Source organism: Falco rusticolus, chromosome 1, assembly GCF_015220075.1.
Source record: "Falco rusticolus isolate bFalRus1 chromosome 1, bFalRus1.pri, whole genome shotgun sequence".
Lineage (NCBI taxonomy): Eukaryota > Metazoa > Chordata > Aves > Falconiformes > Falconidae > Falco > Falco rusticolus.
The window spans coordinates 32,244,592-32,258,416 of record NC_051187.1 but is presented as its reverse complement, the minus strand read 5'-3'; the positions used below and the strand labels follow the sequence as shown (position 1 = coordinate 32,258,416).

General features: G+C 44.5%; 2 protein-coding genes across 2 annotated transcripts in view; both read left to right on the top strand.

Moving 5' to 3' along the window:
- Positions 1 to 7,841, top strand: part of NAA25 (N-alpha-acetyltransferase 25, NatB auxiliary subunit) — a 32,024-nt gene extending 24,183 nt beyond the window's left edge. The window contains exons 20-24 of the mRNA XM_037375624.1: positions 275 to 340; positions 831 to 928; positions 1,148 to 1,258; positions 1,689 to 1,835; positions 4,520 to 7,841. Coding sequence (XP_037231521.1) covers positions 275 to 340; positions 831 to 928; positions 1,148 to 1,258; positions 1,689 to 1,835; positions 4,520 to 4,642 — 545 coding nt within the window. The 3' untranslated portion in view covers positions 4,643 to 7,841. The remainder of the gene's footprint in view (positions 1 to 274; positions 341 to 830; positions 929 to 1,147; positions 1,259 to 1,688; positions 1,836 to 4,519) is intronic.
- A 764-nt stretch (positions 7,842 to 8,605) lies between these two features.
- ERP29 (endoplasmic reticulum protein 29) lies at positions 8,606 to 13,692 on the top strand. Its single transcript, XM_037375623.1, has 3 exons — positions 8,606 to 8,764; positions 10,501 to 10,639; positions 11,801 to 13,692. The coding sequence occupies exons 1-3, from the start codon at positions 8,645 to 8,647 to the stop codon at positions 12,301 to 12,303; spliced, it is 762 nt and encodes a 253-aa protein (XP_037231520.1). The 5' UTR covers positions 8,606 to 8,644; the 3' UTR covers positions 12,304 to 13,692.
- The last annotated feature ends 133 nt before the right edge of the window (positions 13,693 to 13,825 follow it).

Genomic DNA, 13,825 nt, shown 5'->3' with positions numbered 1-13,825 from the left:
CTAGGCATTGGATGATGTTGACCCACACTGTTACTAGTGTGTTAACTTTGTGAATGACACTACGTTATCTGGGAGACGATGCTTTAATTTAATGTTTTACATGAGTCTTCATCTTTGTACAGTGTATGTTGATGCAATACTGGATCCTCTTTGAAAGCAGTTGCATTCACTTTTGACTGCTAAGTCTAAATTACATTTAAATGCCTCTTGGTTTTCTGGAAGCAGAAAATACAAAAACTTGTAGTTTATAACTTTTTTTTCTTTTTATTTCCAGAAGATTCAGCAGAAATCCAGGAGAGGATAGGGAATAGTTTCAAGTCTTTAGTAGAACGACTGACAGGTAAATGGTAACTCCAGAGTAAACACTGGTAGCTAGGGTAGTGCTTCATGGTGCTCTGAGGATGTGCTGCTGAGCATGCTGCCGTTATGGGGAATGTGTTAATGCATCTGCAGATTCCTTTGAAAGATACTTGAGAAAAAGGCTGAGATTCCCCTTGGCTTGTCTGATCATCAAGCTGTTGCATGCCACAGCATGTCTTTATGTCCTGTCCTTTTGCTACCTTGCACCTAGTTTTAGGAACTTGTCTCCCTGGTACTTGGTCCAGGTGTGCTAATAAATGGTGTGGAGATACTGTTCATAATGAAATACAATTCAGAGGAAAATTGAGAGCTGGACCTTCTCAAGAGGCTTTGGCCAGACTTACCATTAACTGTTTAGTGGTCAGTCCTCTGACAGCTTTGCACACTATGCTGAGACATATACTGTACAGAAAATATGCATTTAAGTTCATCTGTGTGTCTTGAATAAGGCTTTTATTTTTTCTTTTCAGAATTGTTCAGTAAATGTAAAGGTGATTTGATTGAAGTCAGAGATGGCACCTTGAAAACTCATCCAGACCTGTTAGAAAACCTAGTCTTCTTTGTTGAGGTATTTTTTTTTCTTTGGAAACTAGAATTTTTGGAGTACTTTAGGGTAGAAATGCTAGGACTAAAACACAATGGAAGTTCTTTGATCACAGTCGCTCGCAAAAGCAGAGATTTTTGTTGCATATTCTAACTAGTCTGAGTCTTATCAGTAGGAACACTGAAACAAGTTTAGAAGCCTCCTGTAAATGCAACTTGTAACGTACTTGTACCTTTTTTCCAGACGATCTCCATTGCCCTGTGGGTTTCAAGTTACTGTGACAGTGTCCTCCGACCTTTTAAATCCAACCTGCAAAAAAAGAAGAAGAAAAAAAAAGAAAGCAGTGTAGCTATGGTAGAGACAATATTCCTTTCTTTTCTCCCCCGCCCCCAATCCAATAGCATATTTATACTGAAAGAAAAATCAGAATAGGTAACATGTTTATAAACTGGTTTTGCATAAGCTTTGCCTTGTAGAGGCTGATACAGGGTAGAGATTACTCAGTGCTAATTTCTGAAACTCCTTTTCTGTTGAAAAATCAAATGATGTGCCACATTCTGATATCACATGACAGCTTTTTAATAGGAAACACAGTTTACAATATCACAGGCCTTCCTGCCTGGAACGCATTATGGTAAACTTGTTAACTGGTAGTGTTTATCTGGGTAGGTAGATTATAATGGTTTGAGGGGAAAGGACTAGAATGACAGTACAAAGTGAGTTGTCATATAGAATAGTCATCAATATGTGTTTATAAATTAAAGATATGTGTTTGTTTTTATAGCCGCCTGTATTTACACACTTTCTGGATTATGTTAATGAACTACAGACGTTAACTTCCAATGTAATAGATCACGTCAAAGGGCTTGAAATAATTCTGACTGCACTAAAACTTGAGGAGCTGTCCCTCAAGGACACTCTGCTTTTACAGGTAAGAGCTTGTGTTACTGCTTTTGTGCTCAGTACATTTCTGTGTGACCGATAACAACCTGTATGTACCTGCCTGTGGGATAATGTTGAAAGCTGCTTTTCACCAAAATGTTTTACTGGAAGCAAAAAAAAGACGAAAACAAACAAAAGCCACTGGTTATGATTGGCTTAATTGCTCTTAAGTAGAGGTTAGGGTCCAGACTGCTAGAAAGCTTAGTTTTGGAGTGGTGAGTTAGGTTGTGCTTTTTTTACGGTGACTTTGTCTCATCTGATCAGCTCCAGCTCACTATGCAAAATCTCAAAAAATGAGATCTAAACACGGGAATTTGAAAATATTTTCACTTTATGTAGTCTGTGATGTAACTTACTCTATTATCTGTTTTAGCATGATGGAGGCAAAATATGTATTTCAGAAAACATTTGAGATTCACCTACTGCTGCTTAGTCACTTCCCTGGAAACAGTTACTTGATCTTTATGGAAAAGCAAGTGGCAGCTCCCCCCTCCCCCCCAGCCCCTAACTATACAGGGAGAACTAAAGGGAGGAGTTATAGGTGCTATGCATGCCAAACCTCATGCCAGGTGTAGACATGTGAAGCATGGGTCTGCTGAGGAAAGTTAGCTTTCTAAGCCATGGCAATCAGTTAAGTTAAACTTTGAGATAGACAAGTTAACGATACTGTCCAAAGGGATCTTCTAACATTCAGTATGTATTCATTTAAAAACAGTGGTTGAGATCCTGAAAAATATCTTTAAAATAATGACAGTGTCTGGCTAAAAGCCTAGAAATGACTGAAAGCATAAAATTGGAACTTCCTTTATGGTGCTTCTGAAACACGGGGGGATAAAAGGTGCAAGGTACCAAAGGGCTGGAATAGGCATCATCTGATACACAGGGGAGAGGGTCTGGGGGAGTGGCGAGTCATTCTCCTTGTCAAAGGAAGACGGCAGATTCCAGGAGAAAGCTCTGAGAGGAGAGTTGTCTCCTCACCAGCATTAGGTTGCGGGGTGGGAGGAGGGAGTAGGAGAAAGGATGGGCAGATGTTCTGTTACCCAGGACCCACACAGATTCAACAAGGAATCAGCACTTAAGGCAAAAACAGGTCTCCAGGATATGTACCTAAAATGGGAAATTTGACCTACAGTGCATTTGCATTCAGAATTGTCAAGATGGGAGATCTGAAGGCTTTTGAATTGAGAAAGACTTAAAAGGTGCACCAGTCTTTCAGAGCTGCACTCCTGTCCACCTAAGCTGCTGTTAGCCAGCTTGTGTTGTTTTCAGTTACTGTCCTGTTTATTTCATAGCACATTATTTAAAATTACCCTTCTCTTGTTGCTGTTGTAGAAGTATCTCATATATACATATATATATAAAAAGAGAACTGCAAAAACTGATAGAAGGCAAGGAATTTCCTTAGACTGTTTTCAATTCAAATTTGAATAAAAACTAAAAAGTGTGTTTTCTTAATATCATCAAAGAATCTTCACTTTAAAGGGATAAGACACTTTCAGGTAATCATTGATCTCAATTTTTCTGGTTCCTCGCTGAGTCAGCAAATTCCTCTATGTTCCATTTGAAACAAGGCATCAAAATTACCACTGCACAAGGCAGATCTGGAAAAAATTACCATTAGCACACAGATTTGAGCAGAAGAGTCTATGGCAGTCAGCAGCTTTTCCTGTGTTCGCAATGTTTGCTGTTCTGTTTGTTGTCTGCATTGTTGCAGTAAATCCAAATAAACGCAGACCATACAGCTTTACTCAGGGCTGTGTTTGCAGCTCTGTCTGTTTAGAGCTAAAAGGTGCTTTTGAAAAAGTCCTGGTGTTCGGGCATTAGTAAAAATTCCGGCGTGATTCAGGAATGGAGTGATACTGGTAATATATCGGCTGCACCTTGTCACTGATGTGAGATTTACCCACATCAGATTGGTTTACTCGGGCTGTGCCTCAGCCTTTTCTGCTCATTATCTGTGTTACATGATGCAAAAAGCATCCCAATAGCAAGTCACCTCTTGACAGAACAGTGGTTGTGGCTGCTGCTTTGGGTATCAGGATTTGCTCTTTCTGCGTACAGAAATACAGCATCAGTCAATGATTGGTCGGTGCTGATCTCGCTCTACCTGCAGGAGCAATGCCAACAATTCTGCATGATGCTGGTCCTCCTGAAAGCCTTTTAGCATGGGCATTTCTAAAAACTGTGCCTTAAAGGGCATCTAATCCCTTTGGGAAAGCTAGCTACCAGTGTTGCTGAATTAGTGACATCGGAACCTGTCCCCAGCACTGCGGCTCCCTGTGCTTTGGAATTTGCTCTAAGAGTCTCTTAGCTGGTCAGCATTCATTTGCTGTTTGACTTCACTTCTCTGTGTAAGAAATTGCCTACTTTAATAAATACTGACTAAAATAAAATGCTATATACCCTTGTGCAAAGTATTTGTGGCTGAGAGTACATTTCCAGAAGTTTTGAAGAAATGCTAACATGTTACCAGCCCTGTGTGGGCAGTACTGATATCTGCAGGTATTACTGCTGCTGAGCAGGTGCTGCTTGTTCTGTGCTGATGACATTTTCTTTGTAAACTTACACTGTGGTCCTCATGAGTTTATCAGTGTTTGAGACGGTGGGGCAAGTTTAAGGGGAGGATTTCAACCGTTGCTGTGGAGTGAATGATTTCTCTTTTGCATTTTGCAGGAAGAAACAAAGTTTACAAAGACTGTGCAAGGGAAGGTCCGGAGCAGTTACCATCACTCAATTCAGGAAATTGGAGAGCTGCTGAAAAAGAGACTTGATACCATTAAAAAACTAAAGATTTGAGGAATGCATCCTTGACAGACTCCACAAGGGAGTGACACCAGAGTCCCAGACAGAAGCAACATCCAATATACCATCACTTTAATCCAGAACTTCCTCATAATGCATGAAGGACTTAAATTCATAAAACGATTTTTTTAGGTATTACAGATGTATTGAGCGGATTTAAATTATTGTACATAAATGAGAAGCAGGGACCCTTATCAGGGTTTGACCACTTTTTATACATGTTCATAAGCATATTGCAACAGGAAAAAATAACTTTCTTCCCTTTTGATCTCTAGAAACAACTGGAGATGGTCTTTAGAAGCAGCAATAGAAATCCAGTGTAAAGCATATATCTCAAAGGAGTTGTATTTTCATCGCCATACAGTGTTTATAATTTTTGTATGGTCCTTGCCTTAGAAATGCAGAAGTTGTAGATGCCCACATTCAGCCACTTCCAATGAAGTGAGCCCATTTTGGAGCTGCCTATTTTGTCCACAAGCCACCGGATCCTGTCTAATCCAGTGTGTTGGTCCTTCAGGGAGAGGCGAGGCTGTGCTGGAGGAGCACCCTCTGCATACAGCCTTCCAGCAGAGCCCAGCCCTCCATCGAAGGGTGGGAGCAAGCCATGCCTCGGGGTGAGGCAGGTTCCTCTGAGGACAGAACTGCTGGAGGGAGGAGGTGGTGTCACTGTATACACAGGTTGGTTTACATTCAGGAAAAATTGCAGACCTGCTGAGGAGCAGACTTGGACAAAGTTTTAGAGAGACAGAGAGACGGGAATCGGTGTTTCAGCAAAAAAGACAAAACCAGAAACCTTGTATATAATAGCTGCAGTGAAGTCTGACTCTGCGGGCTGATTTCATGTCAGTTTAACGTAAAGCAGCAATCATGACTTTTAAAAACTGTATTTAGATTACTGAAACTTGAAAGACTTAAATATTTTAATAGAAATTAAATCCTATTGGCTTTGGTTTTAAGTTGGCAGAGGTAACTTTTGCTTCCGCTGTGGTATGAGGCTGAGAATACTTTTTGTAACTGTATGCTTGCTTTTTGCAGTTGATCTTTGATTATTCGAGCACTAGCTCATTAGGCGTTCTGTTAGAAAGTGCAGTTGCATCATCTGTTCCCACTGAATCTGCATTTCTGCTCAGTTTTTTTGTTTGTTGTTGTTGGGTTTTTTTAAAGGAGTAATGCTACCTAAAATTGGTAGGCAGAAAAGTTACGTGTACCTGCAATACAAGGGACAGGTCAGACTTTACAGATTCCTCATCTTCGGATTTAAAGCAGCTAGTATCTGAAGTCTATATTTAAAGTTTTAAGAGAGTTGACAATCCTACCTCTGTCATCTCTTCTGAATATGTTTTGTTAGTAATGCTAGAATGTTGATGAGAGTATTTTTTTAAAATAAATCCCCTGTATATAAAAAAAAAAATGTTACATAGCTGCTCTTGCTGGATTTAGTTTTGCTTTGCCCCATCCTGAAAGGGAAAGAATGTCTGCAGGTTGTCTAAATTATGGATGTCCTGATGGTTTAATTGCAATGTCTGGTAAGTGCTCTGGGCTGGAGGAATACCAAAATGTGTTAATTCTGTTTTATAGTAACAGTTTTCCTTGGGGGGAAGGAAAAAAAAAAAACAAAAAAACAACTCTTTATGTTGTATACAAATACCTTTTTTGGAAAGAAGGATGTGCTTCTTAAATTAAAGCAAGACTGATGACTCAAGTTGATGCTTTCAAATGTGTAGGGTAAGTGAACAGTCCCATTGCTGAGATAATGCGATTTGTAGATAAGTACTGAGCCAGAAACCTACGCTGCCCCTTTTCATTCAAGGAGGCAGGTGGCTGTTGCTGATGTCCCTGTCCCCTCCCTCCCCGGTGGCAATGTGAACTGGAGAGGGCTTTGCACAAACACCAGCACTGAATGCAAAGTTGACACAGCACCCTCATCCAGAGGGGGACAGTCCAGGGGTGATTTATGCTGAAGTTTCTTTCCACTGCTGCTACAACAGGTTGAACTCAACCAGTCATATCAATAAGCAATGGTGAAAACTTAAGTGATGTGTAAGGTTTATATAACGAAGCTTTTAAAATCCACGTGCCTGAAAGCAGAACTTCCTTTTTATAAAGGTTTTCTACATCAGCTCCCTTAAAAGCAGAATTGAAACTGCTGGGGAGGGACGTGTGTCATCTGAAGCAAAGTCTGAGAAGAGATGGAACCATGGCTTGCTGTCGCTTCCAGTCACAGCATTTGGCATGTCACAGGTCCAGTGTCAGCTGGACACTCAAACCATCCCTGTGCCAGTACAGGGGGAGTACTGACTGTTTCTCAGTGTTAGCTGCTGTCCTGTTTCCAGTCTCGGCCACTGGCAAACAATAAGCTTGGCAAACAAATACAATTTTTTTGATTACTTGGTGTTTTGTCAAACCAGACACCATCTCTTCACAAGCTGTAGTTTCTTTATGGGAGGAAAATGTGTACAAGAATGACTGTGTACTGACTGGGGGCTTGGTTGAGGGAGAGTGCAAACTTCTCTCCCCCTATAAATTGTGTACAGTTAAATATATTATATATTTCTTACAAAAGAGCATTTCTCCCTCCAGAATATGTCCCACAAGGACCTGATAAGAAATTCAAGCTACAACTCATTGCTGCTGTTCCCCCTTTTCCACTCTTGGGATTTGGTTTTTTTTTGTTTCAGATTTTTTTTTTTTTTTGTGATTAATTGAAAAACACGGAGAGGGAGCTACCAAGACTACTGTTTACAGACTGAAAAAATACTGTTTTTGTACTACTGGGATCATGAGCCACGATCCTTTTACAGATTTCCTCGACTCTTCTCCTTGCTTAAAATTGGTGTCTGATGTAGATAAAGGTCAGAACTCTCCTACCCTGCTTTGTCTACATAAAGGACAAAATGTACAATGCCTGTTTTTGTTGCCCATCATTTTTGTACTCTTTAACTGTTCAAAAATTGCATTTATATTTTGCAATCATTGATAATCATGACTTTATTTTAACTGCTAGTAATCGTAGAAGGGATTTTGTTTTATCTGCAGCCTTATCTGAACTTTCTCTTGGTTATTCATTGTTAACTTATGACTGTAGAAGATATGTATGCCTCAACCTTCTACGGGCTCAAGCAACACAACTGCAACTGATCTGCTTTAAACTGGATGGGTTTATAATTTATATAAAAGTCAGTTTCGTTACAAATTAGTATTGCTGCCTCTTTCATTCTGTCTAGATGTGACTGGAGTCCTTACTTACACGGTCTGGCTTTGTCGGCCCATTGGTGAAGCCAGGCTGTCCTGGTGCAGAGCAAGCAGAATATCCAGTTACCTGCAAAGAGAAAGGGTGGAAAGGGGGGGAGGGGGGAGGAATGTTCATTGCTGTCCACCTCGTGCAAGGGTTCAGAATGATGGCTGCTGGGGCTGGGGGGCCGGAGCTTGGGTTATGTGTTGTTCTCTGACATGCTCATCTGTCAGTCTGCTGTTCAGGCTTTCTGCGTTGCTTGCTTGCACTTCATCCTGCTTTGAGTGATAAGTGAGGGCTGGCAGCGCGCGAGGTGTCTCCCCTAGTAGCACGAAAAAAATGTGCTTGAGAGGGCTGTGGCAACGCTAGGCAGCGCCTGGCCTGCTGCTGTATCTAAATAGACACGCCAACAGCTGGTCTCGCCTGTCCCCGCTGCTCTCGGCGTGGCCGTGGCGCGGCAGGCTGTCCCGCACGGCCCGGTCCTGCCGTCACCTGCTCTGCATCTGCTGCCGGCAGCTGCCCGCTCGGGGTTTAACCTGCCGGCAAGAGCAGCCCGCGTGCTGCCGGCCCAGGGGAGCGGCCGCCCGTGCGACCCGCCGGTTCCCCGCGCGGCGCAGCAGCGGGCCCGCCTCCCGCCCCGAGGCTCGCTGCCCCGGTGCCCCGGTTGGCCGGCGGGGCCGGCGGGGCGGGGCGAGCCCCCGGCGGCGGCCGGCGCTCCGCGCGGTCACGTGGCCCCAGCAGCCCCGCTCCCTCCGCGCTCCGACATGGCTGCGGCGGCCGCCGCCGGCTCCCTGCTCCTTTGCCTGCTCGGCCTGGCGCTGCCCGGCGGCAGCGCGCTGCACACCAAGGGCTCCGTGCCCCTCGACGCCATCACCTTCTACAAGGTACGGCTCCCTACGGCGGGCGCTGCCGGATCTGGCCGAGCGCTCGGGGCGGGGAGGCGGGCGGCCGCTTCGGCGGCCATGTGCACCGCCGCGAATGCCGTAGCAACAGGCGGAGAGGCGCGGGGGGACGGTGTGGGGTGCAGGGGGAGCGGAGCAGGCCGCGGGCGCGGGGCCGCCCCCCCCCACACGCTGCCGCCGCCGGTGCGGAGGGGCGCGGGGGCTCGCGGAATGGCCGAGGCGGCGGGCTGGCCGCGCCGCAGCCAATAGGAGAGCGGCAGCCGCGGCGGGCAGCCAATCGGCGCGGTCCAAGTGGAGCCGTGCCGCCGGGGCCGCCAGGGCAGCGCTGCGGCCGGGGGCGCGGGGCCGCGGGGCCGCGGGGCCGGCCCGGCGAGGCGAGGCCCGGCTGCCGCACGGCTCCCCGCCGCTCCGGGAGTGGGAGAGCCGCTGGTGGCTGGCTGGTGCGCTGCCCACGCCGGTGACCAGGGGCAGCACCGTGGAGGGGAGCGAGTGGCAGCCGCCAGCGCTCTCGGTTTGGGCCGGTGGCGCTTTTTTGTTCATAAAACAGACGGCAACAGGCTGCTGCCAGACTGAGGTTTGCACAGGTGTTTTTTTTCTCGGCTCAATCGCTTTCTTCCCAGAGGGTGGCAGGGCTTTGATAAGGCACCGATCCATCCTACGGTGGGATTAAAGCCAGTGCTGTAGCAGTACGAGCTGAAGAGACAACCGTCAGCAGAGCTGGTGGGAAAGCATCTGCCCTAAACAAACTGCTCGGGCCTGAGCAAATATTTCTTGCCACATGCCAGCCCCCCGCTTGATTTTTTTCTGCTGTGACGAACCATTTTTGGTATTGTAACGCTATGGCACTCCACAACCCTTAGGAGCTTCCAGCTCTTCTTCAACAAGAACAATTTGAAGTAATTGGCAGAGTGCTGCAAGGGGGACTTTAAAAGACCAGCAGAAACAGCACAGCTGTAACACCTGCCATGTCCGCTTCTTACCAGGACAGTCAATAAAGTCATCAGCAGGCCCAGGACTGAAGATTTTCGTTAACTGTTGCAACCAGCTGTTATGTCAGCTCCTGAACAGTGCTTGCCGTGTGCTTTGTAGGTGGGGACCCATGTTGCAATCTGGCCCTGTTTGCTAGAAAAACAATTTTGCAAGGTCTTCTCCTGGAGGGAGAAAAAAAATCCCAAACTGGGTGACAGCTCCCCTTTCCAAGCTCATTTGAAAGGGATCTGATGCAGAGCAGAATTCAAAAGCAATGGCACAGGTGAAGAGGAATCAATTAAAACACGAATTCTCCACACCTCCTGCATCTTTGCTTCCTCCTGTGCCACCCCTCTTTCTCATGCTGGGACACCAGAATGATGTTAGATTTGGCCTCTCTCCTCCTGATGTCCCACTGAAAGTCATTTAGCTGACTTCCCTCCAAGATGCTAATCAAATTTTCAAGAAGCAAATCATGTATAATTAAAGTCATCATCAGATCCCCCAAACCTACCACTTACCATCTTTATCATTTGGTGTAGGAATACATACACCCAAAGCTCAGTCTTTCCTCCATGCTGCAGTGAGTCATTTTTGAAAGGCCATAATTATAAAATTTCCATTTTCCCTCTGCATCTCCTCACTGCACAGGAAAAGAAGGACAAGCTAAAGGCACCTTAGGTGACTTGTAGGTTGCTCAAACCTGAAATGCTGAAGTTTTGTCTTTCTTTCTTTCTTTCTTGTTTTAGGTAATTCCAAAGCATAAATTTGTCCTTGTGAAATTCGATACGCAATATCCTTATGGTGAGAAACAAGATGAGTTTAAAAAGCTGGCAGAGAGCTCAGGTTCCAGCGAGGATCTTCTGGTGGCTGAAGTGGGAATATCAGGTGAGGAACTCTGGGCAGATTAGTGCAGTATGGGTTGGTGTGGAGGTAAAAATCACTGCGATTTCTGAGAAAAAAACAGCCTCTCAGGTAATTCTGATGGTGAGAAGTGAGGTGGGCCCAGCCCTGTCAGAGCGAAACACCTGCTCAGGCTGGCCGCTGAGCTCTGCGGCTGTGCCTCCTGCCAGGAGCGTAGGAGTGCTGCTTATCTCCTTTCAGCCAGTTAATGAAGCAAGTCAGCCTACGCTGCTAAACTGGATGCCACGCTCTGCAATTGTAGCACTTTTTGCCCCCCTTTTTTTTCTTGTTGTCCTTTTCTAGGGAAGAGACCTTACAAGAATCATGCTTTAGCCACAAGCCTGGTCAAACAAAACACATGTAATATGATTAATTCATTGTAGCAAATGCTCAGTTTATTTCTGGTGAAGCACAGAAAGCGGTTGTTGCGCAATGGCTGGTGTTACTTGATATTCTTGTAATGGGCTTTAGGAGAAGAGCAGTGAAGAATGGATCACTGTCACCTGAATTCACTCTCGCTTTGTAATTAGAATTAAGAATTTAAGCTTACAGGAATTGAATTGACAAATTGGGAAGTTTCACCCACACTGACGTTTCTAAACACACATGGATTTAGCTAAGTAGCATAGTTGAAATCTCTTTAAGTTATATTTTCTGTCCTCAAGAATGAATGCGGTTTATGTAAGATGAGGAAACATCTTGTACCTTGGCACTCTGTCAGAACTAAAACATATAAGTGTACACTTTCTGCACATAGACCAGGAAAAAAAATCCGCTTCACTGTAAAATCAAACAAAATCAATAGATGGAGCAAAACATGGAAAAAAATGTCTATTAACTTCCCATAAGAATGGAGTTTGTACATAGAGGTTCTGTCAGTGTCTTAGGCTGCTGTGACAGTCACAGCAAGGCACCATTAGAATCTTGTATTTTTCTTTGGAAAACCTAACAACAGTTTGCCTTGCACAAATTATTTTCTGGAGTGTTTTTGTTTTAGTGCATGGCATTTCCTGGCAAAGAGGTTCCTGGGATCTGTTGAAACTCTAGAAACAAGTATTATCAGTTTGTGTAGGAAAGAGTCCTAAATCACCTTTTCCTTTTAATTAACATACTGTGCTTTTCCATGTTTTTGTTTTCTTTTGACAGATTATGGTGATAAACTGAACACCGAGCTGGGAGAAAAGTACAAGCTGGATAAGGAAAAGTTCCCGATTTTTTACTTGTTCCAGGATGGTGACTTTGACAACCCCTTACCTTACAGTGGCCAAATCAAGGCCGGGGCTATTCAGCGCTGGCTGAAGAGTAATGGCATCTATCTGGGGATGCCAGGCTGCCTGAAAGAGTATGACGTGCTAGCCAGCAAGTTTATGAGCACCACTGAGAAATCGGAACGCCAGTCCCTTCTGAAAAAGGGGCAGGAACGTTTAGAAAAAACAAAAGAAACCGAGAAGAAGTCAGCTGAGCAATACTTGAAAATTATGACCAAGATACTGGAGCAGGGAGAAGAGTTTGCTGCTAATGAAGTGGTCCGAATCACAAAACTGATTGAGAAGAACAAAATGAGTGATGGAAAAAAGGAGGAGCTCCAGAAAAGCCTCAATATCCTTGCTTCTTTCCTGAAGAAGAATAGTGAAAAAGATGAGCTCTAATATGTTGGAGAACTTTGTACAAGCTGTGAAACACTGTCAAGAGTCCTAACCAGTTCTCCTTATGCAAGCAAACTTCCCGCTGACTTCAAGAGATCAGCAGATTTCCTTCTGGTATTCTCAGTTTAGAAGATCAAGAGGAAGACATTCCTTAAGAACACAGTATTCTAAATGTTGGGAAAATTACCTTAAAGCAAGACACCAGTATTGTGTAATACTATTCAATAACAGTGTTAAAGCAGACAAAAAAAAAAAAAAAAGCACTAGATTGGTCTGAAGCACATTCCTGGTGGTTTTTACAGCTGTTCCCTGGCAACCAAATAACAAAATTCAGTCTCCATTCCATCTTACATGTTGTAAAAGGTACAGATTGGGTGCCCTGTGCATCCCTACCTTTTCCTGTTCTTAGCGTCCTGGGATTTTATGCTCATTAATCTACCCCTCCTACCTTTTGTTTTCCCAGTAGAGCTCCCTCTCTGAGTCTTGTTCTCCTTACCTGTTGTTGACCAAGACACCCAGAATTTCCTTTTTCTGCCTTCTCCTTCAGTGGCTCCTGTCTCTGTTTGGCTTGGGTATTGGCCAAATGCTGGCAGGCATAGCGAAGAGAGGTCGTCTATGTATCAGAACTTGCCCCTCATCTTCTGGCCGGAGCAGCCATTTCAGCAGAAGTTCTCCTGAAATCCTTTGTGGTACCCTGACAGAGGGAGTGACTTGAGCTCTGAGCAAGGGCAGAGTCTCCTTGAGGTGCTATTACACTTAGTCTCACCAGTTTGTGCAAACCCATGTTTTTTCAGAGGTAAATTTGGTTGAGTTTTCTCACGGCTGAGGAGCACATGCAATGCCTGCACGTTTTGCTTGTCCTTCTCATCCAAGCTTCATTTCCCAGGTTCAAAATAAGAGGGGCAAGACCACCAAGGACAACTGAAAGTCTCAAGCGATAGTTGAGATGAACAAAATATTTTCTGCAGCCTCATCTTCAGAATGATTAACACTGTCAAAGCTACAGCCTCATCAGCATTTGGTAGTTTTAAGTATTTGAAAATGAGGTCTTGTAACAGGAAGCAGAAGTATTTGTGCCCTTAGAAGCCCCATCTATGTAATTTTAATGGAGATACCTTGCCCAGGGATCCTGGTCAGTCCTCAGAACTTGATGCTGCATGTGCTGTTCGCACTTGTGGAATTCAGATGGCCACTGGAAGATGCTGTACTCCTGAGGAGGGTTACAGAGTTGAAAAGAGAAACACCTGTGCATTTTACCTTAAGACTAAGCTGAGCAAAACTGATTTCTGTGGGAGCTTTGCTGCCTTTCGAATCCTGGGTGGGTACAAGGAGCAGATATTGCTGCAAGATAAAGTGTATTAATAATGCTATAATAAAAAGTTCCAATTAACAGCTGTTGCTTAAACTGCTTTCTGGAGAAACTGCTGCTGCTTTTGTGGTTAGAGCGGAAGGCAAAGGCTGATGAGGCAGCTGATGCCACCTGGAAGCAAAAGGAAAGCCCCGGAGATGGGGAGGTTCACACGAA